The sequence below is a fragment of the Parus major genome, chromosome 2 (genome assembly GCF_001522545.3).
Source record: "Parus major isolate Abel chromosome 2, Parus_major1.1, whole genome shotgun sequence".
Classification (NCBI taxonomy): domain Eukaryota; kingdom Metazoa; phylum Chordata; class Aves; order Passeriformes; family Paridae; genus Parus; species Parus major.
Window position 1 is genome coordinate 45,152,512 of NC_031769.1, and position 27,030 is coordinate 45,179,541.

General features: G+C 39.4%; 1 protein-coding gene across 2 annotated transcripts in view; it reads left to right on the forward strand.

Moving 5' to 3' along the window:
• Window positions 1-17,776, forward strand: part of LARS2 (leucyl-tRNA synthetase 2, mitochondrial) — an 83,721-nt gene extending 65,945 nt beyond the window's left edge. For both annotated transcript variants that reach the window (XM_015617628.1, XM_015617629.2), the window contains exons 17-21: window positions 1,966-2,135; window positions 3,141-3,218; window positions 5,236-5,347; window positions 11,877-12,004; window positions 17,405-17,776. In XM_015617628.1, the coding sequence (XP_015473114.1) occupies window positions 1,966-2,135; window positions 3,141-3,218; window positions 5,236-5,347; window positions 11,877-12,004; window positions 17,405-17,584 (668 nt within the window). In that variant the 3' untranslated portion in view covers window positions 17,585-17,776. The remainder of the gene's footprint in view (window positions 1-1,965; window positions 2,136-3,140; window positions 3,219-5,235; window positions 5,348-11,876; window positions 12,005-17,404) is intronic.
• Window positions 17,777-27,030: the final 9,254 nt, after the last annotated feature.

A 27,030-nucleotide genomic window follows, 5' to 3' on the forward strand; every position in this document is an offset into this window, starting at 1 on the left:
CAATTCCTCATATTGATAGGTCTTAATTTCTTTTGTCTACTGTGGTTCATACATTTTAATGTAGTCTTATACATTCATTTAGATTTCACCTTTCTGTCACATAAGACTTCAATAAAACACTCCATTATTGGTTTCAAAGTGTAGTTCTTCATTGTTTCACATGTTAAGTTCTTGCCACTTAGTTCAGCCTGCACTAAACTTTATTTCATTTATGTCTGTCATGCTTTATATTAATTTGTGTTCCTTTATATATTATTGCACTACTGTATGTACTGGAGGAGTGGGCTTTATGAGTTCTCAGCTAGCTTTCTGTCACCACCTAATCACAACAGTAGGGAACTAGGCATTTGAAAAGGTCTCTTAAAAAAATGAATCACTTAGAATCAAGCCTTAACAGCTGCATCCCAAATTTGGTGATGCACAATCATTTTGCTGTATTTTCTGGTCTTGAAAATGGAATAATTAAATTACTGTGAGGATAGTGTGTACCAAATCTTAGTTGCAAAGTATACAAGAGTATAATATAAATGTATTAAATATTTTGTAAGAAAGCTAAGCACATGCAGTTATAATGCTAGCAAAAATGCATTTAGTCATTCAAGCCATCCTGCTTACCACTTCAGAAATAGAAAGAAAGATTTTGGTGTCATCTCATGTTACAAGTACTGGAAAATGCGAACAAAAGGAGATTTTAGCAGCCTAAAGATATTTCCAGGGGAGAAGAAAATAAAAAGTTAGGTGAAATGCATCTCTTAAATCTTTTTACACTTTGGTCTGAATTTTTTAATTGTAACAAAATTATGAATGTTTAAATTAAAGAAATTAAGCAAATTGTGTTGGGTTTCACCTTGGGCTGGATGTCAGGTGCCCACCAAGCTGCTCTGTCACTCCTTGCTTTTCAACTGGACTGGGAGAAAAGAACAACAAAAGGCTTGTGGGTTGAGGTAAGGGTGAGAAGATCACTCAGCATTTCCCATCGTGGACAAAACAGACTTGACTGAGAAATTAATTTAATGTATTACCAATTAAAATTGGAGTAATGAGAAGTAAAACCAGATTTACACCTTCCCATCATCCCTCCCTTTTTCCTGGGCTCAACTGGCTCTGTCAGACACAGGAGAAGCTCCTAGAAGCTTCCCAGAGAAGCCATTCTTCCTTCCTACTGAAACTTTTTCACACAAAGGCATTACAGGAATTTATTTCATTCAGAGAATGTTAAATAGTAGTTCTCAGTTGTCATGATCCTTCTCTCCACTGTATGTGATAGCCTTTGGATGATTGCCCTTCAGAATAGATTCCTTGTCCTTGCAGTGGTGGACATCAAGGCAGGGCCTCAAGTCATTCTCTCCTGTGATGTGAGCAGCCATGGAGTAGGACTGATGCTTCAGGGTCAAGGTCAACAGCTTCACAGTGTCCCCATACCAAACTAAGCTGTGTGGAAAGAGGGTACCAAGGGTCAGAGCCTGTACTCATTAGCACAGTAGCATCTCTAGCAATAAAAGTATACATACTTGCTAAAATCAGATTTGAAAAGAAACTTCTCAATTTGACAAAATGTGTATGCTTACTCGTACATATGTTTGTACTCTGCCATGAGTTCAGAAAATGAGAGCACGTAGAACTCCTTTGTGGAGTCACTGAAACACAAAATGAGCATTCTACAACTGACATAACATTGGGTTATTTTACAGATTTTAGTCAATATTCTATGCTGTAGCCTTGCTATATACATCTGTTTTAGAGTTGTTGCAGAAAAATACTTCTATCGTACTGATTTTTTTCCATTAAAGCAAGTCTGCATTACTTGCAAAGACATTTTTAATTGCATTGATACCTTTCATTTAAAATACAGAGGGTTTTTTTTAAAAATGTTTAACTCCAGCGTTCTCTTCCTGCTTTTCTTTGAAGTTTTGAATTCTTTACTTGTAACTGACATTTGTTTCTGAAATCTTTCATGAATCTCAGCTGATGCCATGCCCGGCGTTCAGAGATGGCAGACACGGCTCTGGGCACTTGTAACCAAACTTATTGAAGCAAGGACTTCAGGAACCATGCCCAATCCTGAGCTTCTGAATAAGAAAGAGAAGGCTGAAGCCAGAAGGATCTGGGAGCAGAAGAATCTGGTGATTTCTGAGGTTAAAAGAAACACATAGTTTCTAAATGACTAAATAAGTTGCTTCTTTTGTGAAAGCCATATGTTTGATTTACAGAGCCAAAAGCTTTTTCCCCAGATGAGTAGACGACTTTTTTAAGTGAATTATTCTCTATGTAAATAATTGTATCTACCTACACATTTTGTGGGACAGGACTTATTTAAAGCATGTATGCCTCATTTAAGGAATGAAATGTTACGACATTAAAGTTTATTAATATGGGATTCAAGTAATTCCATTTCAAGTAACAAAACCGTAGGTGAGTTCTGTAGTTTACCCTAACAAAAGCTTTGGTCTGTTTGCTTCATACCTCATTACCCCACCTGCTGTTTCATATAGAATGTAAAAAAGCCACGGGTGAAAATATATTAGCATAGCCTTGAAAAAAACTGAAGTGGTTGTTCATCTCTTGTTACGTGTTGTCTCCTGCTGTGATTAGTATCAATTCAATTATCCAAGACTCAGAAGGAAACATAAATACCTGCAAAATTAACTTCAAGGATTTTCCTGTGGATAAAAACTTTTGCCATTTTAAACCCTGCTGTGAGGGGTATTCCAGATCATTTAACAGATTTTTAATTCTAATCTTGTAATCTATGAACAAGTTTTCACCTGTATAAATGGATTTACAAGAGAGAAGGCCCCTTGTAGGGGTGTCCTGGGGTGACAAGGGGCAAAGGGAAGATATTTTATGAAAGGGAATAAAGGGTGACTAATGCACATTTTTCATACCATTGATTGAAGCTTTTTAAATCCTGAAATAGAAGGGAAGCTAATCAGTTGAGTTTTTATATGGTTGTTATTTCCCACACAGACACATGTGATTGCACATATGATGTATTGGCATACCAAAGTGATTTTCATATAAGAGGCACGTATTTCACAAATTGAAATTGATTATCAGTAATTGTTTTTCATTAGAAAACCCAGTATTTCAAATTTGAGAATTTTAAGTAATTAATGACAGACCTTTTCTTCTAATTCAAGGTAACCGAGTACTTCACAAAGGATCATTTGTTCAATGCAGCTATTTCCCGATTGATGAGCCTCACAAATGTACTCCATGTAAGTAGGTGATATTAATAAAGGTATTTTGCTCTCAGACACTGCTTCTGTCAGTCTTTCTATGAAGCAGGAGCTGCCTGAACTACAGGTCCAGTATTCTGTAGTCATTAACTTCATAAACATATTACTAAGCCAAGAACGTTGTTGAGTTACTCAATTCAGAAGCCACATGTTCTAGTACCCCTGTAACCCTGAAATATAAACAGTTCTGCAGGAGGAGCTTGATGGTATGAGATCCACCAGATTCTGGTTTTGTCTGCATCCTGTTATTTAAAGAGGATACATTTTGTTTAGTTCTGTTCTTTGTTGTCTTGATTTTAGCAAAGTTGCATAGGTAGCTAGGTATAATACCACATTATAGAATTACCAAACATTCTGATTTTAAAAGGGTTATTCTTTGCAAGGAAAATCACACATAGTCCTCAAAGATAGCTTACACTGCTGAACTTAAGATTTTTTTATTTAGATTATGTTGTTTATCAGCCAGTAGTGATAGATGAAATATAGTAAACTATTATCATTATTTTCTTTACTACTCTTAGATCTGGTTGAGCAATCCTGCAGGCATGTAATGGTAACCTGATATAGGCCAGAAATTAAATATAATTTTGAAATATATTTTTGGAAGTTTTAGCTTCTTTATTGAAATACCATTTTATACCTTATGGATTCCAAGGTGCATATTGGCAAAATCAAGGAACTTAACAATAAGTGAAGTAGGTTGTGCACAGGTGCTGTACTGAGACAACTTAAGTCTGGCATCCTTTATGGTGTTGGGAAGGTAACACACATTTCTTTATCTCCAACTGAATGACTCAGGCATTTGGGGCTAATGGATTGTAGAATGAATGTTTAAAAAAAATAAAACTCAGTGTCCTACAGACAGCCAGATACTTGAACACTGATATATTTTTTAAGCAAAGAAGACAGTGCAGTATCTTTGAAGAATAAGTTTCTGCGTAGTATGCTAACACTTCCTCTTTTGCTCCCAGTTAAAAGGAGGAAGTGTAGAGTTGGGCATAGATTAAATATTGGAAGTGGGTAATAGTTACTAAAACTTACTCAAATATAATTTGCACTATAAGTGATAAGATGCCCTCTGACAAAACTTGTGGTCAAGCAAATCACTGTTTTTGGACAATTTTCTAATTGATGAGAATGGGTGTTCATCACATGAAATAATGCTCATAAGCTGACATGTATTGACTTTTTTTGTGCTGTTTCATTAGAGAGATAGATTACAAAATAAATGCAGCAGCTGAATTTCCCATGGTGTGTAATCTCTTACACAGGCAAAGAAAGAAGTTCATCTGATTACTTTTAGTGCTGTATCTTTTAAGTTTTCTGTAAGTTAAGTTAAAGGGGGAAATGAAGTTCAAATTTTGTCAGTCAAGTTACCTTTTGCCAGAAGTTCAACATTTTCTATACTAAAGAAGCCAGACACTTCACTAAAATAATGAGAACATAAAACTGTAAAAGACTTTGCTATGCTTTTCATTCCCAAAGCTTCCTTCAGTTCTAAAACCTCACTTTGTCACCGATTTCAGCTTTACTGAAGCCACTCTATGATCCTGTACAGCTGAACCTTGTCCCAACAAAATCTATGTTGCATTCAGCACAGTTTGACTGTCATATACAAGTGCTTCACATCTTCTCAGATAGTTCTGGTTTTGCCTAAGATTGCACTTCTAGAAAAGGCAGCACTCAAAATGAATTTTGAGGGCCACTCTTGTCCACATGAGTGTGTGTTCAGAGTTTTGTGCTAGAGAAGACCCCCAAGGGTCTTCATCAGCCACTTTAGGATTAACTTCTAAGTGTTAGAGAGCACTCTATGATCAAGAGTTGTGATTTTAATTCTCCATTTTCAGAAGTTTACAATTTATTGTGAAATTACACTCTACTTAGCATAAACATTGATTTTAGGTTTTATTACTTAATTTTCTTCTTAATTAAACTATTTTCCCCCCCACCTCAGAATGTTAATTGTTTGTTTCTTTTTCCTTGCTTTTTCGCTCAGCAAGCTCCTCGGTCTCTTGTTCTCCACAGCACAGAATTTGAAGATGCTTTGGCTTCACTCTGCATTATGGTTGCACCTATGGCTCCCCACATTGCATCAGAGATGTGGAAAGGTATTTATAAACTTCATATAGGTGTTGCAGGAAAAAGGACAAAAAATTTGCAAAAATGTCTGTAACTCAGTACCTGTGACATGAATTCTTTATCTAGCTTGTCTCTTTCTGTCATAATTGTTAAACAAATTTGAATTTTGTTTCATTGCCACGTCTCTCTTTTCTGCCTTTGGTTTCTTTTTCCCTGCATACAGAGGTGAATTTCTTGAAGCTAGGCAGAGAAATAGAGAAGAAAAATGCAAGACAGGACTTCATGCCAGCTGCTAACTGCTCCTGAATATGAATGGCATTATTAAAAGCTGAACACCAGGACAGAAACACTCCCTTTTTAAATAATTGTGTCAAGAGCCTTTGGACTACAAATATTTTCTTTCAGGAATTCAGGCAAAGCAAACCATATCAGAGGGCTGCATACTAAAAACACTAAAGGAGTGTTCAATAAAAATCCTACTCTTTTATCTTTTTAGCTCCAGAGACTAAGGGACACTATGCCATTATTAATTATTATAAAATTATAAATTATAATTATAATTAACATTATAAAATTAACCTGCCATGGAGAATGGGAATGATAGGGTATCTTTTCTAAGACCTGTCACAATTGTACAGGTCTGAACACCAGATGGACTGAGTTCTGTGGTGCTGATACAGTTAAAGCCTGTGAAATAAGGTATGTGCATGCCAGGGTTTAGCAACTGATTCTAAGTTTTGTTGGGAAAAGTCCCAAGATGCACATGCAAAGATAGGAATATATTCTGCATTGTGGCTGGCCACAAACTGCTGTGTGGTTTTGGACCTAATGTTAGCTTTTGGATGCTGTTTTAATGGCCTTATTTTCAATGGTCCCAAAAAACATTGTGCATTCAAGTGTTTACAGAGCAGTGCTACTAAACTGATTATATTTCAGTGTTATTCATGGCCCTGAAATGTTAATTGCTAAGGAAAGACCACTCTTGTTCAAAGCTGTCACAAGGAAGACCCTATGGAAGCAACAAGATATGATAGGGAGAGTGGGTTGGGTTTTTTGCATGTGTTTTCATTTCCAGTGATTTTGAAATGTCTTAATTGAAGTTTAACTGTCTAGACTAAAGAGTGACATCTGACATGATCCATCTGGTATTATACTATGATGTGCCATCTAATTAAAATAATACTAAATAAAAGTAGTTAGCATGACTGTTTTCCACATGGCTGAGATGGAGGCAGAAGAGATCGAGGATAATTACTTATATATACAGTGCCTTCTGAACTTGGAATTCTAATACATGTTAGGAAACACAGAATTATCAGCTATGGTTGATAAAATGACAAAGAGCACTAGGGTATCATAATTACAACTTGTCAAACATGAAGCTAAATCCTGTAGCATTTTGAATGTTAGATGAGGAAGTCTTTTCTTGCTACTAAAATCACTGGACAATGAAAATGATAAGCATTTTCTAGATCTCCCTCTGATGTAAGAATGAAAAGGAAGCATATAAAAATTGGAAGTATATTGTCCTCAGCCTCTGTCTGCAGTTAAAGATAAAATTTTACTTGTGTGGTCCAAAGACATGTGCACTGCAATTCAGTGCAGCAATCATAAAAAAGTGTTGATGTGTGTTGATTATTGCATGAAGAATTTTATTACTAAATTTGAAAATGTCAGTATGTTTTAGAATGATAATCATTGCATTATACTGTAGTTATTAAACAATTTTATCAGGAGAATGTGCGTACATTTAGCTGCTGCATTGTGGTAAGAATATTGTATTATTTTGGAATAGCCATCTATCAGTTCTGTCCTGGGATTGAGATTTCATATTAAAGATTCCCCAAGTTTTGAGTTGTACTCTGGTTCCACCTGATGTAACCAATTTCTCAAACTTTGTTGTGTATAAGTGATGATGCTTTACTGTTTTAAATAATTTCAGTATGAAAATTAAGGCTCCTAATACTCTGTTTAGTTTTCTCTGTGCTTTAGTTCTCCATACTCAGAAGTCTCTCCTTTTGTACCTTGGCTTTGCATCTAAATGTCAGGATAACACTGCTTCCTCTTTCGTAAATTGGTCAGGAAAAGGAGTTTGTATATTGTTAGTTCTATAAATTGCACCTATAGCGGTGGACCCCGCTCTTTGATGGAAGCTGCTTGAATGTTTTAAGTGCCTCACCTTTCAGCAGCTGAACAATAGCAACCCATGATACTTTGTGTGTGAAGAAGGTCTTCTCCTGCCATAGGGGCTGAACAGTTTTTGGTATTTTGGTGTGTCAGCCTGATGGTGTTAACGGTGCAGTGAATGCACTGGTTTATCGCTCAATAACATAAAAAGCAACCGTAGCCCCTCAGTGTGGGAAGAGTTCATCCGGCTGATATCTTGGCAGTTTATGAACACTAACAGGATGAGGAAATCAGTTTCCTTCCTGAAACCTTGTATCTAAGGAATATACAGACACCATTTGAGACTTTTTTTATAGTTTGTTTGTAGTAGTACAGTGTTTTGCTGTTCAGACAAGGATATGAAACTGCTTATTGTGAGTTGCTAATTTTTTATTAGAGATGGCACATGAAAGATAGGTACACATTTGATAAGCACATCTTAGGAAATACTGAAATGAAACATAATTTTTGGAATTTTTAATGGTATCATTGCCTTAGCAATATTTTAACTGTCACTACAATAGCTCTGTTGCAAGAATTTGTTGGAATTCAGCCTTTGCTCAAGAAGGCCTCTGGAAAGAATGGAGTTGAGTAAAAGCTAATTGATGATGCAGGATTTAATTGAAATTCTGAATGTAGAAACCCCCCTTCACAAATCCAATAAGAAACATGATTTGGAGTTTAAAAATTTTTTTTTTTTTCTCCAAGAGTAATAACATAAAATGAATGAGAGCAATTTTTTCAAATGGAGGAAGATATTGTTTTAAGAAGGTTAAAAGGATTTGAGTGGAGTTTGCTGGATTGCAAGCAAATCCTAGAGTTAGCTTACGGTGACCCAGGGTTTTCACATCTTACTTCTGTACTACTATAGCAGTGGTATAAAACAGTTTTTCTCAGAGCTGTCTGGAGACAGCTGTTACCATTTCTTTGAGATTGCATTGTTGAGATTGTATTGTTTCACATACGACTGACAGACATAGTCTTCCTGAGCTGTAGAAAGGTATTTTGGATATGTAACTTGCCTGAATCTGTCAAATAGGGAGATTAATTAAATGGCAAAAAGCATATCAACAGTGCCAGAAAGAGGCTGCACAGGAGAGTGGATACTCATCCAAAATGTCTCCCCACTTGCCCTGACATACTCCTGATCTGAGCTTTTTAAAAAGTTTTCCTGCTTTGTCTACTAGTGTGGTGGATTTTTGCTTAACATTTCTATTGTTTCATTTTCACTAAATTCAAAAATTAGAAGTATTTGGATATCCACCCTCACAGTCATCTTAGACTTCCACCTCTGATCATCTTATATTTTCTGTTCGAAAATCCCTAGTCCTAAACTCTGATACTGCCATTGTTTCATTAATAAAATGCTTTTATTAGCTTCCTTTTATCACTCATCAAGACTTCCATCTTCATTTCTTTCTCTGCTTTAACCTCTCTGTTCCAGGGCTTGTCACAAGCCAGCTTTTTCTCAATTTACTTCATAATCACAACTTTTCCTCTGGCCTACATAATTTTGTTACTAAGCAGCTGCACAATTACTGGAATTTTACAGATAATTTTTCCAGTGCTTTTTTTCTGTAAGACTAGTGTTACCTTGCTGTCCTAACACCTTTCTGATACACAGTTGCTCCCACATCTTCCTTCTTAAATCTAAGTCATTTAAAATGAGAATCTGCTTTGCCCTGTCAAATAGCACCTTAGGGGGAAGTATTATGCTTATGAAATACTCCTGTAATGCTAGTAAAACATTGCCCTGAGCTGAAAAGTTGTTAGACTGGTCCTGTTCCCTCTTTCTCTCAACTCACTAATTTATAGTACTCATTTAACTTGGTGTTTTAAAATGGATTCAGTGCTGTGAGTTACTGGCTAAGGAAACCTTGCTCTGATATTAGCTTGCTAGTCAGTAGAAGTCTATTGAAGGAGATCCAGTAGCAAGATCAGGGCTTCAGACTGAGCACAAGTATTATCTTTGATCTGTCCTGTACAGATGGATACATAAAAGTAAAAAGCATACAGTAAGTAAAAATATACTCAGCTTTCTGTCCTGCATCTGCAAGATAGTCTATAGCCATAAAAGCAAAATACATCAAAAAATATGATGCAAAATGCACACCACTTCATAAAATGCACTTCACTAGGTGCTTTTTAGCACAGAAGACAATAAAATAGGTTTTTTGTGTTTTCACAATCAAAGTTTCAGAAATGCTCCATTTTTAATGTATCAAACAGTGCTTTTTTCTAATGTCTCAGAATCAAGTGGGAAGGCTAGAGAAAGGTTCTCTCCAGGTTCTCACAAGTGGACCATCACCTTTCTGGACCAGGGTGGTGAAGTTTCTGGTTTAGTGTGTTGAATTTTGAAAATACAAACCAAATCATTGTATTTTCTGTGTTATACAGCTTACAAAATGTGAATTAAGGCAGGAAGCCAAACAGGCAACATAACTAAAACCTTCATTTTGGTTTCCTGTCAAACTGTTTTCTCAAACTAGTTCTGTTGACTTTTCTACTCTCTTTTTCTATGGATGAGCTCATAGTTCATTTTGCAGCAAGAACATGAAGCAAAAGTTGACACCACGCTTACTCACACTTTGCTTCAGAATACATTTTAATTATTTTTTATTAGTAGGTTTATTAGGACTGACAGCCTCCACAGGAATTAAAAGTGACCCTGGTTTTTCTTTTGTAGATAGAAACTCCTATATCAGAACGTGGGTTTTAAATAGTTCAAAGAATTCTCTTTAACAGTAAAATAAGGAGTGGCCAGTGTGCATGCTTCTGCCACAAGACATGTGATCAGTTGGAAAGAAATGAGGTCATCTGGATGTTCAAAAGCCAAAAAAGAAAGAATCTAACAGCTTTTTTCTTTACAGTCAATGTGATAATGAATCATCAATACCAAGATTTTTTTTCTGCTTGAGTTCCTGTATTTTGCTCTCAGTTTCTGAGCTACTGGTGCAAAAGAAAAAAATATACACAAAATCAGAGCCACTGAACTGTTTTAATAAATTATTTACCTAATAAATAGTTGTTTTCATTAGGAAATGTGCATGTTCTTGCTTGCCTTTAGAAACAGTTCCAATCAGTCCTCCCCACTGTCCCTCTCTGAGTCATTCAGCAAATAGCACAGCTGTGTGTCATTTTACCAAAGCATTTTGTCTGAAAAAGCACTGACAAAAATGTGGTGGATTTTTCTGGAGGAAGTTGCATTCTCTTTATGTCCCTGTATGCTGTTACTCACTGTATTAGTCTAAACAATCCCACGAGCTGAACTGATGTATGCACTGTGCATGGGTTGGGTGTGTGCCTATGGCTGCTGTCATGTTGTTTGAACAGCTTCAGTGCCTCAGTCTCACCAGTGAGTCTTGTGTTGATGGGTCTTCTTTATGCTTTTGCTGGAGTTTCCCTAAACCAGATGAGATTTCACATAAATTTGCAGTTCTGAACAGAGCATGTGCTTAAAATAAGTTTTAGTCTGTGTTCTTATTCCTATGCAGAGAATGCTTTGAATTTACAAATCCCCTGGCTCTGTGAGAATTGCAAGAGCAATCATCATCAATACTGATGATATTTGACAGCACCTTGTTAAATGAAATCTTTGTATTTTGTCATACAGCTGCAGTAAACAGCAACATAAATCCCACTCAGGAGATTCTATTCAGTTACAGAATGCAGCTTCAGGATGACTTGCATCCTATTCTCCTATTACTTAAACAAATGAGGAATTAATTATCTTGGTAAGACCATAGCCAGTTTAATAAAAGGAGATCACATTTAGCCATTTTAGAAATTTTTAAAAATCAAAGGATAAAATGTTTCAGAATGTAAAAATCATAAGGAGAGCAAGCTGTGCAAGGCATTCCTTTGTATGACCTTTAATTTGTGAGAAAATGTATTTCACAAAATAGAATCTTGCATGTAGCTTGACTTGCAAATTTAGAAACTACCCAGCATATTACAAGTGGTAAAATAAGTCATAATGGTGTATCATTCTCAATTGTTAGTAAAATTCTAATCAAACTGGTGGCATTACTGAAAATAAATGCAGTATTATGGTTGACTTTTAGAAGCAGAGGTCAGCTTGTGTTGCAGTATTACAATTTAAAATAATAAGCAGTGATCTTCTGTGCTCTTGGCAAAGTAATGGAGTGTTAATTTAAATCTGAAGTGTGCCCACATTGTTAATATCCTTACTCGTGGTATAAAACAAATGCTTCAAAGATGTGCATCTTTCTGTTTATAATGTGCTGTATGCTAATCTAAACAATGTTATTTCCTCCTATGGCACTTGCTTTTAAAGTCAGCTTTATCCTGATCTAATTTGTCAAACAAATTCCAGAGACCAAATGTTCTGGTTACCATACAGATGAATGTTTTACTGTTTTCATTTTCCAGGTTTGGCACATATTCAGAATAAACTTTGTACTCATCATCACTGGGATGTTGATGTTCTGCATCAGTCCTGGCCCAAGGTAGACCCAGATTACCTTCAGCCATCAGATGTTGTGGAGATGTCTGTACTGGTAAGAGCATTTTGATTTGTTCTCAGTAGTGGCCAAGCAATGTGTTATGAGCCCAGAGGGTGATGGAATTTCTTCTCTTGTGGAAGTCAGTTCCCTTAGTAGATGGTTCACTGAAAGTTCAAAACAGAAGCTGCTATTACAGTTGTGCTGAGTAATTAAAATGGTTTCCTAAACAAAAAGATACAGTGAGTTTGGAAAAGAGATGCCCTAAATGTAAACCTTTCAGAGTGACTGCATACCAGTCACTCAACCTGTGGATATTTGACCAATGAACAGCCATGGGCAAGGATGATACAGTCAAAACTAGGATCAAAATACAGGCTCAAATTTTTTCCCTGACAGTACATTTATTAACTCAGCCCTGTACAAAAATTTATAATTAGGTGATATTTCTTGTGGTACCAGTAGTGCTATGGCTCCCTGGCAGAACCAATCATAAGCTGGGTTGTGATTTTTACCAAATGATGTTTCCCATCTGCCTTGGCCTGAATTTCTGACACATGTCAGGAGACTGCATTTGCAGGAATGGGGTTGAGAAAACCAACTGCCTTTGGAAATGTTATAACTTCCAATTTCTCATTGAACTATAATCCCTTTGAGGCTGGGAAAGAGCTGACTGCTCAGTGGAAGAGTGGACACGTAACTACCTTTACATAACCTCCAGTTTTCCAATGTGTGCACAGTGTAGTTTACTGTCTTCTTTCCTATGGCTCTAGTTAACTAGCATGTGTTCAGAATGCTCCCAGGCATCATAAAACTTGGTCATTATATAGGGCATAGAGGGAGTGGATGCCTGGAGCTAAAGGTGTGGGATCCCTGAGCAGTGTCTCAGCTGACTCTCACTGACTGACTGCTGTTCCACCTGCCTTCAAGTTCTTCATGCTCAAGCATTGTGATAGTCAGTAATTAACATAGTTGAATACTACTAGATCTGCAGGACTCCTTCCCTTTTCACTGTTCCCCAAAGGATAATCTTGAGTGCAAACATTCTAAACTTTAATGTTCTAAACTAAATTAAACACTTCAACACTTTCTGTGTTTCTGGATATTGAATGAAATGGAGCCTACAGAAGAAATGTCATGTGGTCATGTAAAACTGTATGTTCTGTGTGTGTAAAAGAAACAGAAGAAATGCATTTTAGTTGTATTTTTTTCTGTTTGCCTGTTTAGGGGAGTGAGCAAAGCAGTTGGGTTGTTTTTGTTGAGCTGAGTTTTTGAGGAGGGAACAGATTGGTTCAACTTAGGGGAAGCCATGTTGCTGTAGATTTCCTTAATCAAAGTATCTTTGCAAATAAGTTCATATCTTGCCAGATCTCTCCATCAGTTTATTTGAACAGAATGAGAAATACTGTTAAAACACTAGTTTTTCCACCATTAAACATACACACTTAGTAAAGACCAAGGACTGTCTTTTTGAAGGAAATTTTCAATTGTCATCTTTCTAAACCAAGGACACGGACTCAGTTGCCAGCTGGGGTTAATAGAAGACTTATCCTAATAGTCTCTGTGGGTGAATATCTTTTTTCGTCCTTCTTTCCCTCTCTTTTTTTCTTTAAGTGATAAGCATTTAGTTCTGACAATAAAAATCTTCTTTGAGGTATGATCACTTCTGTCAAGCTCAAAATAAGGCTTCGCATCCAAGCACAGCTAGCAAACATCTTAAATTCCAGTGTTCCATTTATAAGGAAGTCATGAGTGAGAAATTGTGTAATTATAGAAACGTCTTTGCAGTTGTGGTTAAAGCAAACATTTTATTAAATATATCTTTGAAATAACAACTTCAGCAACACAGGGAAAGCTCTGGACACAATTTTTTAAAGACTACACAACCAAACATGAAAATGCCTAAACAGGTCACTGATGTTTTTCTGCTGATATGAAAATTTCCTTCTCATAAAAAGGAGCAAGAAAAGAAATAATTTTGCTTTCTATAGCCATTATGAAAATGACTTTTTTTTCTTTTCCTGGTTGACTTTGTCAAAGCCATAGCCTTGTGTAACAGTCTTGTTGTAATAAGAGAGAAAACAACCCCTGGGTTCTCAGTCATATATTCATGGAATTATATGATGTAGGTAAACACCTGCCTTCTGAGAAAGCAAGTGACTGAAATACCAGAGAGACAAGTTGCTCTTTTGAACTGGGAATAATTCTTAGCAATAATGCCTACAGAGCATGCATGGCTTTCTACTGTAAGAGTAAGGCAAAAGAGAAATATGGGGGCGCAGGGAATGTGAACGTGCACAGAATGTGGGAAGTCTTGTGGACACTGAAGGTTTTTATATGGCTGCAAAAATAAATTGTCCTCTTTAAACCAAGAAACACTCTTCATACAGAGGAATTGGTTAGTTGCAAAGAGTCAGTGTCTTTTCACAAGGCTGTACAGTCAAACCAAATCTTTGGGCCACAACCCTATTCTTCGCAAGCCATCAAACTGCCTCAGGCTGCCAGGGATTTGTCTGCTGAGACATTCTGGGTTTATTTCTCTTCACACAAAATACTTCATTATTTCCTGTCTGTGCTGGTGTTATGTCTTTCCATATTTAACCCAAAGCAACAAAAGCAACCAACTCACTGTATCCTCGGCTGAAACAATATAAATTGCCTACAAGAAAGACATTTAAATTCACAAGGTATGCACAGTATCTGTTACTCTAAATATTATTGCAAAGTTGAGTATTTTTAATAATACTGTATGTAACTAATGCTCTGAAAAATCTGACCTGAATGTAGTGTGCATTTCATCCTATAAACACATTTCTGACTAACATTCCTCACATTTTCTGGGTGGTGCAGAACTGTTAGCAGATGTGGTCTTATAACTGATGTTTTTATAAATTAAAAAAGAAAGTTGGTGTCATTTTCCTTTGCTTTGGCATATGAGGGAGGCCTAACAGTGCACAGATATTTATTTTCTTTCTAACTTTTCAGAAGGATTATGCATCAATGGTAAAAAAATATTTGGGTTGAATTAAAAATTCCTCTCTGCAGCCTCAAGGTGCTTATTTTTCAGTCTTTTGTGATTTCATTTCAAATTTTATAACTTCTGTAGTTAACACTAGCTCCCTGTAGATCTGGCATAGTATAAAATGTTGAATATAAAAAAAAAAAAAATAAAAGGGAAGAGAAGAAAAAACAGCTTCTTTCCCTGGGGAAAGAAAAGACCCAAGACTCATGTATTTCTTCTCATGCAGTTTGCCATGATCTTTCAGAGAAACAAGGCTGCCAGCACCCAATTTTCTTGTGCTGGCACTTTTACCTGGAAATGTCAGGGGTTATTCTGGTCTAGTGAGATAAAGACAGAGATGGAGGAACAGCAGAAGGTATTTCTCCTGCTGAGAACCTAAGCCCTGGACTAAAAGGATATGTGAATAGGATGCTTGTTAGACACAGCATGTGATGAAATCTGCAGCTGCCTGCTTTAAGAATAGTGTTAAAATGCTTCATGATGCCTACCATATAATGAAAGCCATGCTCAAACACATGGTGCAGCCATAAGCAGTCTGCTGTTTGATAAGAGCTTTGGTCCCAGAGTGTAGTGTGGGAAGATCAGGAGACATGCTGTGGGAAGGTGGAGATGTGCTGTGGGAAGGTACACAGTGCCAGGTCGCCCAGGCTTCTCGACCTTTCTAGGAAAACACAACCTCTAGCAGTCATTTATTTACCAAGTTGATTTAGACCACTTGGCTCTTCTGTTGAGAACAGCACCAAATAAGCTAGTTGTGGAAAATTTCCCCCTGCCAACATCCATCCACTGGGACATATTAATTTGCATGATGGAGGACAGTGAATGACATTTTAACTAGGCAGGCATAGCTTTGAACTGCAGGCTGCGTGTCCTAGCAGCAAGCTGAGAAGCTTGCTTTATATTCCCTCTAAAACTGTATCTGTTTGGATTTTACTGTTTTCCTTTTCCTGTGGAATGCATTTCTTCTCTGAAGTGTCCTGTCAAAAAGAACTGCTTGTATTTATTTTTCAGAAAAGCTTTAAAAATTAGCTCCTATGTGTTTTTCAAGGATTTTATTTTACACCAGGTGCTAAAGGCAAAGTTTAACACAGACAGCCTTTTATGATGCCACATTATGAATGCATGTAGGAGTAGTTAAAAGCCTACTGGCATTATCACTTCAAATTATTCTCAAGTCTAGTCAAAAAAACAGAAGTCGCTCATCTTTGCTGCATTTGAGACTTCATCTTGTTCCTTAAAAATCTGTCCTAAGTTCCTCTCTCAGAGAATTGCACAGATTATTTTATTTTCAATAAAATAAAATACAAACAAAATACAAACTAGGTATACAATACACTACACAATGCAATACACTAGATAAGTGAACTAGGTCTTTCTCATTTGTCATATGTTGCATACAGATATCCTGGATAAAATCCAGATGAAAACAAAGTCGTGTCCATTTTTATGTCCAAACTGCATGAAGCAATGTGCTTCTTCTAGAAGATTGAAATCTCCTTGAAATGGTGCCTAGGGGTCAGAGATCTGCAGTACCTACACAGATTATTATGCAAGTAATGTGATTAATGGCATTAAAAAAATACAAATTATTTCATTTTCTAAAATGTGTGATCGGCATTCTTCTTATTAAGCCACTGAAAATATTCCATATAAATCTGAAAGCTTTTGTAATAATTAATTTTATTCCAGCTCCAGAAAGGTACTCAGGCTGTGTAGTCTGTTTCCATTATCTACTCTTACTGAGTGACAGAAATAATTTATAAAACCATTTTATAAATTAAGGCGATTCCCACCAAAGGACTTACTCTGCTTTACTTACACAATTCTGCCCCACTGAAGCAAAACCAGCGTGGAAACTGCTCTGAAAACCAACCATAAACAGGAAAATGTTACTTAGTGAGTAGCTGACATCTTTGTGGTCAGTGTTGGATTAATGAACCATGGGTTGAGTGCAACATATAACAATGAGTGCAACATACATAAGTTAAAGCCTATTTTTCTAAAAATAATAAATCTTCCATTTGAATCTCTGCAAGACATTGCTTAGCTGTAAAGAATCCAAATTGCTGTCCAGAACTATGTACAAACCAAGATTCCCACCAGACATTTTATGCAGCTTATGTGACTGTCACGTTTTTAAAATTAAAAGATCACTGCATTGCACAGTCACGTGCTGCTTGCTGTCTTCAAAACTGAGACTTCCTGTGACCACTTCTCCAAATGTTTTTGAGTACCATGAGTCAGAGTTTTATCTTACGGTGGACAGGAGATAGGAAGAATTTTATCCTCTACTTAGAAAGTGTGAGTTTGAGAAAAGAGACTATTCCACTTTCTCCTTTTCCTTTTGTAAAATGATGGATTGGATACAGGAAATGAAATTGTAGGAAATAGTCTAGTTAAACTTTTTTTTTCTTGTTTTCTTGTCTCTTTTTCAGATCAATAACAAAGCTTGTGGCAAAGTTTTTGTGCCTCAGCAAGCAGCTCGCAATTTTGAAGAAGTCCACGAGCTCATTCTTCAAAGTGAACTTGGAGTGAAGCATCTCCAGGGACGAGCCATTAAAAAGGCCTTTCTTTCTCCAAGAACTGCCCTTATCAACTTCTTAGTGCAAGAATAGTAAAGGCTCTGCTGGGCTGTAAAAGGGAACTGGAATCTTTTGAGGTGGAAACCAATGAAAAAACAGCAGTTACGGTTATTTCACTTCATGTAAAGGTGGGAAAGAAATCTTATTGAAATCAGTTTGTTGCTAATCTTCCTTTTAATGTGGAGAAATATGCAGAATTAAAGTTTCTTATGGAGTCACGCTCAAGATGCTGCCTGTCCATGTTCTTTGGGAGGAAGAGAAGGAAGCTCAGAAGAACTAAACAATTGTAACAGAATGTAACTGAAGAAAGCACATGGGGCTTGGTGTTACCCTCGGGAATATATCCTGTTGGAAAGTTGGCTTGGCTAATTGCAGATGCATAAATATGATTCCAGGGCCAAACTACTGTCCTGAGTATGTGCTACCCCAAATGTTAGGTGTGCTTTGCTCCCTGTATCATGTTTGGGTACCCTACCATTAACTAGCATTTAAAGTTTTAAGGAAACACTACAAAACACTACAGAGTGTTAATTTAAATAATAATTTCTTTGCGCTGACCAATGGCCTTGGGCACAGCAGGTAGCCAGAATGGGGTGGTTTGATATATTTCACATACATTTCAGAGCCAAGCCAAGAAAAAGGTCAGGTAATTTAGCCAAGCCCTGCCTTAGCCAGGGTTCTCCTTCCTAGCTGATGTATTTGTGTTGGCACATGCATGAAATGTGCAACTTTAGCAAAGTACTGATGGTTGTTTTTGCATGGAACAGGATGGAAGTTACTTCCTACAAGTGAGCCATCTCAGAGACTTTCAGGGCATTCAAGAGAGGGATCTGTCAGCTGCTAGAAATGCAGAAGTGGGGAAGGCAGACAAGGTGCTTTTTGGCTCTATTGGATCTTGTAGTGCCTAGATTGTAAAACTTGAATTGAAATTATTTCTTTTTTATTTTTTTTTCTGAGGGGTTCATTAAGTGAAAATAGCCACCATGTTTCTAAAAATCAATCAGACATTCATAAATCATAAAGCCATTCTCATGCCAGATTCCAAACAGGTTATTTGTACGCTGCATTGCTGTTATATCCACATGGAAATATTTATTGTGTTCAGCAAATGCTTGAAAAAGAGTTTCCAAGGAAACAATTGCAGGGTTCATTGTGAAAGAACCTTTTTTCTTTAACAGTCATTCAACTAACTAGTCCAATAAGCCAGCCATTTGTGAGCCACTCTGACAGTTAAGAAATCAGCAGTAACAACCAGTGAGGCAAATACAGAGGTCTGCAGTAACCTTCCAGCCCAGCAGGCATCTACTCTGTATTGAATTGAAAGGAAACCAAGAAAAATATCCTACATAACAGTAAATAAGTCTCATAGATCCTCAGCAGCTAGGCCCAAGACAGATCACATTGCCATGTGGGCACTAGTTAAGCAATGCCAATACTCATTTGGGGTTTATGCATTTTTGGTACCAAATATCCAGATGCATAACTGAGATGCCAGGCTTAGCAAACATGTTTGGCTGTACACATCCCTACCTTTGCAACAAAACTCGTCTGACTTCTGCTTGCTCCTGGACCACACTTGTGCAGGTTTTCTCTTCAGCAGTCCTTTGATACCAGAATGGCTAAGAAATGGAATATTTATAATGAAGATACAGTCTGCAGTTTTAAGACTCTAGAAATCTGAGCCACAAAGGAATGCATTCAGACATTCAAACACAGGCCTTTAGTTGGAGTTAAAATAATTTGAATTCCAGTGTCTGCCTGACATATATGTTGTTATAAATTCATAAAACTCCTGTTCAGAAGCCACTAAAAGGACTATAAAAGAGATCCTTTAAAGTAAAATCTGTGGTCCTGCTTCTTTTTTTTTTTCTTTTTTAATTTATGTAAAAGGTTTAACACACCCTGTGGAACCATTTTAACAGAGATTTTCTTTGGGGGAAAGGTGACATGTTTGATGTAAATAAAAACTTTTTAAATTTTTAAGGATGAAGAAAGATGTTGTAAGCCAGGAACCCTGTGGTGCCTTTAAACAAAAGCTGCAGTCACTGCAGGGCCAGGCAGCAGCCCACAGTGTTTATTGCTGTTAGCACTTGAGGGTATTTGCTCTTGCCTGAGGAAGTGAATTGTAGATGTCACTTGGTGATTCAGGCAAAAATCAAAATAGGGACTGGATTTCTACAGGCTAAAAAAGGAAAGGTAGTGAACAGCAGACTCACAAAAAGTGTAAGGTCAGAAGTCCCACCAGTGTGTTTACAGTAAGTTGTAATTCAGTGTGGTCTAGAGAATACAAAAAAGGTCGTGAAAGAGTGAGTGAGTGAGAGAGATGATGCAGACAGTGTGACAGAGCCTAATCCCCTGCTAAGTGTATGTTTGAAGGATGGCAGGGGTGCCAGCTGCAGAGCTTTGCTGTTGTGCTGGCAGCCACTGACATTTCTTACAAGACTGACCTGCTCTAAAGCACAAGTTACCGTTTGTCTTACAGTAATTGTGACTCACAGGTTCAGTCTGTGCCTAGATGGAACTGATAACGATATACAGGCTGCAGCCAGTTACTAAGCCTTTTCTTGTAAAATAACTCAACATGGAAGTCTCATTTATGTGGCAGTTGTTATTTGTGCCACAGAAGAGAGGCATCTTTATGCTGAAGGTGGTATATATAGACTGTAACGCCTTGGAGAGCTCAGTGGGTAAGTAGTGCTGGAGTTTTAAATCTGGGCAGGGGACACTTGAGAAGTGAAAAGGAAGGGTGCTGGCAGGTGATCAGTCAAATTGCACTGCATTCACACACCTTAAAAAGGATAGACCCAGGACAAGCTGCTTCAAGAAACAGATCCATGACACAGAAGGGGCATCTTCAGCATCCTGTCCCTCTGAGGGATAGGAGATTGGCTGTTGCATTGATCCAGTCTATATTGAATTTCTATTTTAAGTAATGTCAAATTTAAAGAATATTGCCACACTTTCTTCCCCAAAATTGTTCATGTGACTAAACTTCAGAAAAATCCAGCCCTCAAGCATTGATTCCACAAAAATAAAAACTGGGAAGGTCCTGAAAGGTCACCAACTACTTTTCCAATGTCATTGATTTCATGAGAAAGGATCTCAGATGCTGGGGTGATGAGTGCATCACCCCGCACTGAAATGTGGTGGAAGACACCACTGTATAGAAAAATGTGTTATTTGGTGTGGGTGACAACTGAGGTGACATAGACACACCCATGGTGCTTTGCAGCAAGGCAAGAGGTCTTCTTACATCACGTTAAAGGACACTGTTACAGGTTAGGTCACTAGCTAAGACAGATATCTAGTCAGCTTGTTCCACCTGTGCCTTGAAAAAACCCTGTACAGGAGTATTGCTGGACAAGCATGTATATTTATTTCCATGACCTTTATCAGAACCCAAACATGGAGATTTGGTGCAAAATAAAGTCTGTGTGCTCTCTTACCAGACTAAAGTCATGCCCCAGAACTGACATCGGGTTAATAATGGCATTTTCAGATCTGACTTTGTAAAGCCTGCTTGTTTCTTCTGGAGGGAGAATTTCCACAGATAAGGCAGGTCATACAGTCTCTCCTCTTTGTCTCTCCTTCTGTGTAAAGCCTCACAGAAAGCTATTCCTATTCTCTAAACCTTTCACAATCAACATGCACTAGAAAGAATGTTAACTAGTGCATTGCTGGTTGCTCCTTCCTAGGGAGGTTTGGGATGATGAAATGGGAGATATTTCTAAAAGCTTGCTATAAATGAAGAAGTAATTGGGGCTGATTGTTTGGTTGGTGGGTTGTTGTTTTTTGGGGATTTTTTGTAGTTTTGCAATACTTACTCCAGTTTACAGAGATGGGATTTGTTTTATTCATGTATATTTACCNTTCCAGTTTACAGAGATGGGATTGGTTTTATTCATGTATATTTACCCACTTGGAAGAGTACATATCTGGCTTCGCTGGATGCTTTTTCTGCTTCCGTGTTTCACCAGTCCTTTCCTTCAATGATCTGAGGTGATTTTGTATCAAAGGACTGATACAAAATACTGAACAAGTGTTCAATGTTAAACCAGGTCTATCACCAAGGAACCTGAGTGGTGAATATACATACTATCGGTCCATTTTTTGACCTTAAAAAATGTTGCTGGAACTACACCATTGTTAGTTTTGGGATTTTTTTCATGGAAATGGGGTTTATATCTCTAAGAAGAAGGATGAAGCTGATCACAGTAGATCAGAGGGAGTTTTAAGCATCTCCCAGCCCTAGCAGGAAAAGAACTGAACTGAAGCATTATCTTTGTGCAGGAGGGGAGAGGATCAGAGCTCTCATCTGCAGTCCAGATGATAAAAGAGATCTTGCTTGACATGTGGAGGAAAGGTGGGAATTTTTTTCCCTTTCCTGAATAATGTGACTTTCCGGTATCACAAGGCAGTCTTCAGTGCACTAACTCTGCCTGTCCCAGGAGGCCTGGAGTCACACACAACCTCTGTGTAACTCGTGGCACTTCTCTCACTCAGGTAAACTTTGGGTTGGAAAACTTCAGGTCTGGTTTTAAGCCCTGGGGAGTTGCCATCCAGCACTATCTTCCATACAAAGTTATCCAGGACATTTCCTTGCATGCTCATCTGCCTGCGCCACACCAATTTGCTTTCTCTCCTGAGCTGCTGAGTTTCTCACTAAGCAAAGGAATGTGTAAATAGGACAGGCTTAAGTACAATGAATTGAATATTGACACTTTGCTTTCACTAGTGGTGCTTAGCCTGGGCATAAAAAATTCTTTTATTTGAGGAGCCTGGTCTCCTTCAATATAACTCTAAACAGAAGGCGTGCATTTACGTGAGCAGAAATGTGTGTTTTGTGTGTGCTCTCGGGGCTGGCTGCAAGGGGGTGGCCCACACTCACATATAAGGCTCTGAACTTCCTCATCTGCCAGTAGTTTTTTACACGTGCCAAAATGAAGCGTAAAAGGTCCAGGGCTGTCCCTATACCCACGTCCCACTGCCAAAGGAAATGCAAGCTGCTGAGCAAAGAGAGTTGCTTTTCAATAACTCTGCTTGTGCCAACAATACGTGAAGCAAAATACGTACAAGTCATAACAGCTGTAGGTGATCCAATCCAGTGATCAGGAATAATAAACACAGGACACATAACTGGCGTACAAAAGAGAGTGATTTAATAAAAGAACATGACACATCACTGGCAATGGCAGCCTGGGTTTGTTTCTGATGAAGATTAAGAGAATTGGCATAACAGGAAATTGTTTTCTGCTACAAAGGGAAATCAATTGTCTTTAAGCACATAGCAGTGTAATTAGCAAATCTTACTAATTGCTGCGAAGCAGAAATACAAGTGTACATTGCTGGGCTGGTTAAGCCAAGGAAGTACTGTGAAAAAGATGTGTAGAAGCTTTCAGAAGTGAATATTTTTCTTAAGTACGTCTCCATCCCTGGAGAGCCGCGTGGCTGGATGAAATAGCAAGGGTGCAACAAAAACATATAATTCCCAATTTTCCCATGTGAAAGAGCATTTAAAAACATCTGTTAGTCAGAGAGCTTCTCCTAGGACATGCACGGAAGAACTGAGTGGATGCACTGACTGCATCTGGGAAATCCTCTCGAAGTCCAGCAAACCACGTGAGGCCAGTGACTGATGGCAGGATGTCGTCTGACCTGTGGAGTGCTTCCAGCACAGCATTACTGGAGGCCACGTATGTTGGTTAAAAAGGTCACGGTGCTGTTTGTGTTAATGCACTGATAAAGAGGCAGGGAAACAGAGCTGGAAAATTCTCCAGGCAAGCTCTTGTTCTGATAAAAGGCTCTTTTCAGTAGAAAATGGAGAAAACAAACTATTCCACATTCTTTTGAGCAGGGGTAGGAAAGCCAACAGAGCTGTCTGCATCAGTCTAGTGCAAATCCACAGCCACTGAAAGGAAGCGTTCTGACCCAGGGAGTGACAGCTAAGGAAGACCAGTGACTCCAACACTGCTGATGGCACCTGGAGAAACTGAGGAGAGGAAGGTAAAGGGTCTTGTCTGCCCTGGAGCAGCAGCCGGGTGCCTGGCACCCAGCTCTGGCCTTCCTCATGGAGACTGAGCTGCTGCATCTCAGGGGTCTGCAGCTTCTCTCTCTGCTGCTTCCTGGGTTCCTGTTCGGGATCTTGGTGATTCCCCATGGCTCCTCTAACCTTCCCAAGGTGTGGCCTGCCAGGTAACCCTCCCTGCCTCAGTTTACCCACCTGTAGGCAGGGTCCACAGCATCCCCACTGAATCGATGCTGCAAGTGCAGCTATTTAAGAAGGAACATGATCCTGAAACCCCGTCCGTGAAGCATCTGTACGTCTCCTGAAAGGCAGTGTGGAAAGGTGTCCCCATACTGCCCTGGCCTCTCTCTGCGGTTAGTGTTAATTAAATTAGTGTTAGTTAGTACTCTTAGCATAATTCCCTGCAGAGATAATGCTCTGTGGTAGACACTTGTACCACAAGAGGAGCAAAACATCCAAGTCTGGATCCATTTCTGCCCTGATCCCAAGGGCATGGGATGTACCAACCCAGGCTGAGTGGTGGGCACCTGCGCTGCCCCCAGTCCCCAGGCTGCCCCTGCAGCTTGGGGATTCAATGTGCTGAGAGCTGGCAGGGCTGCCAGAGCCGGCTGCAGGCAGGGCTGGCCTCCTGAAGGAATGCAGGGGCCCCTGGGGCAGCCCTGAGGAGGAACAACATGTCCCTGCCCTGCCCTGCTGCCTTCCTGAAAACCTTCTGGAAGGCGGAGGCTGAGGTTTGGCCTCCCCACCTCTGCAGTGTCCCATCCCGCAGCTGGCCCCCGGCTTGAGCCCTGCCTTCCCTTCTCACACACAGCAGCCCTTGGACTCACCTCTGCAGTCACCTTGCTTCATCCATTCCTAGTATAAAGCATCTGGCAGGTGCAGATAAATGGCACATTCAATGAAAACCTCTATTAGAAAGCTGCAAGGAAAGTCCACCAAGGAAAGCTGCCCCCCTGCAAAAATTCAGTCAAAAATTCAGAGATGCTGTTGCACTGCCTTGCAAGAAGCTGAGAAACACATTTGCTCCTGCAAGAACCAAGCCAGGCTCTATGCTGGAAATACCTCTGCCTTATAAATTGCTGACTCTGTTTATACTCTAGCACTTAAGCCTTTATTACTTTCTTGCTAAAACACCAGAGCACATGTCTCGGGTACTGCAGAGTGGTGTGTGTGGTCCTGCGGGAAATGACCTACCTGGGACAGCCATGGCCCGGGAGAGACACAGGTACTGGGGACCAGCCCTGGGCATGTCCACAGCCAACCTCCTGTGCTCACACTCGTTTGCTTGCAAATAGGCAGTGTGAATATGCAATACTTGCTTTTGGAGAGAGATCTGGCTACAAATTGGCACCCAGACTCCTCCTAATCATGTTTTTCCATAAACTATACAGCCGCGGGCTGTTGTCATGCTTTAAAATATAAGGGCGTTTTCTCCCAGATAGAGAAATGATCCGGGGCGGGAGGGGTGTGGGGGAGAGGCGGGGAGAGAAACTTGTGAACTTGTGGTGAAGAATTTCTTCACATTTTCTCCATCTCTCTGCAATGTGAGCCCAGACACCAACGTGGCAGCAAGAAATAAAGAGAGATGATCCCCTTCCTGCTCTCACTCGCCACTTCCCTGTTTAGCCGGGCAGGCGGAGCTTTGCCCGGCCCGCCGGCCCCGGAGCGCCGCGCTGCCCCAGCGCAAGGCTGCGGTGAGGTGCCAAAAGCTGGCAGCACCACTCGGGGCTGCTTCTCCCCACATCACTGCCTCCCTCCACCCCACGGGCAGCTGAGATGGCCACGTGGAGCGGGGCTGAGCTACAAGCTGTCAGCGTTATTTTGCATGAATAAATGCAGTGTGTAAGCCTTGCCCACAGGAACAAAAACAGATTAAATGAGCAATGTTTCATTTCTTTTTCTCTTCGAGAGGTAGTAGGGTTTAGAATAAGTTAATTCAAACTGGCACATAGATTTTTGGTCCTGTGCTACAACAGCAATCGTAGACCCCTTAATTTCTTAATAGGCATGGGCTGTAAAAGTCACAGGAACTATAAACATGTCGGACCATATCTAATCACAGCAGAAGGGTCTGCAAGTCAGTGTAGTATTACATCTCCAGTCTAGCAGAAAGTTCAAGTTAATCATCTGCTCACTTGGGAATACCCCTAGCCCAAATCTTGCAGAAAGAATAAATCTGAGCAGGAAACTTCAAAGCTATCTTGCTGCCTAACATCCACTGAAAGCGTTGCAAATTCAACTCCAAAATGCCTTTGAATCGCTTGGCTGTGATCCCCCCTCGAAGGCGCTTGCCATCAAAGTGTCTGCTCATGCATGCAGAGCCTGGAAGGAGGCCAAGCCCAGTGCGAGGGGTTCCCTATCCAAAGGGCTTCAGCAGCCTTTTTCACGTCGTCCGCGTAAGCATTGTTCTGCAGACAGCTGATTTGATCCTTTGGCATAGGAAGGAAATGTACTTTACATAGCTGGTGAAGGTCAGCAGCATCCAGAGCAGCCATTTGGCAAGAAGACTGCTTCCCCCCACTCCTTCCCTCCACAGAGTGGTGAGCTCCTGCAGATCAGACTTTAAAAGGACTTACAGATGTTAGATAAAAAATAACTGCAGAAAATATATGTATGACCCTAAAAGAGAAAGGAAAAAAAAAAAAAATACATGATCTGATGGAAGTTAGATTCTTCCTTGGTTTGTGTGTTGAAAGCTGAAAATAGAGACATCTATTCCCTAAATCCTTCTGCTCCACCAAATGTTTTTTCAGACACAAGTCTGAGTCTCTGATGTGCTGGATAGGAGCATGGCTTTCCATGATTAACTTTACATCCTTTGGGGAGAGGGAGGCAAGAAGGTGCACAACATGTAATTTCCTTTCCAACTGCTCTTTGTCCACGTTGCATATTCCTCCGGCGAGTAACGCAGTGTTGGGGCTCACGCTCCCATCCTTATCTACCTGATGCTCTGTTTCCTTTCTGTCATTCTCCATACAAATATGAACTCAAGATGTGGTTCAGTACCAACTTTGTTGTTACCTACTGTTTTAACACTGAAGCTTGCCCATTTTAGATAAAAGTGCTCATAACTGAAAGTTAAGGATCTCAGCTAAACCCATCTCCAAAAGCATCCTAAAGCCAGCAGTGAGGAGGAGATATCTCATGCCTCAGTCACTTGCTGTGGTTCTCCTTGTCAACCCAGGATGTTGCCAAAAACAGACTTCCAGGGGTCCTTTCTGAGGATGCTCTTTAGACACTGAAACTGTTTTGGCTTTCATTGCCCCCCCCTGAAATTTAACCTCAAACTTGACAGTTCTGGTCAAGACCCACAAAAGGGGTAGTTACTCTTGGCGACTAGTGGCCTCAGCATGAAGCAGCTGATAGGGACCACAGTGGCGTCTCCCAGCCACAAAAATGGGAAGCAAACCCTTTCCACTCCAGCCAAAAGAGCCCTGGCACAGACAGGGATTTG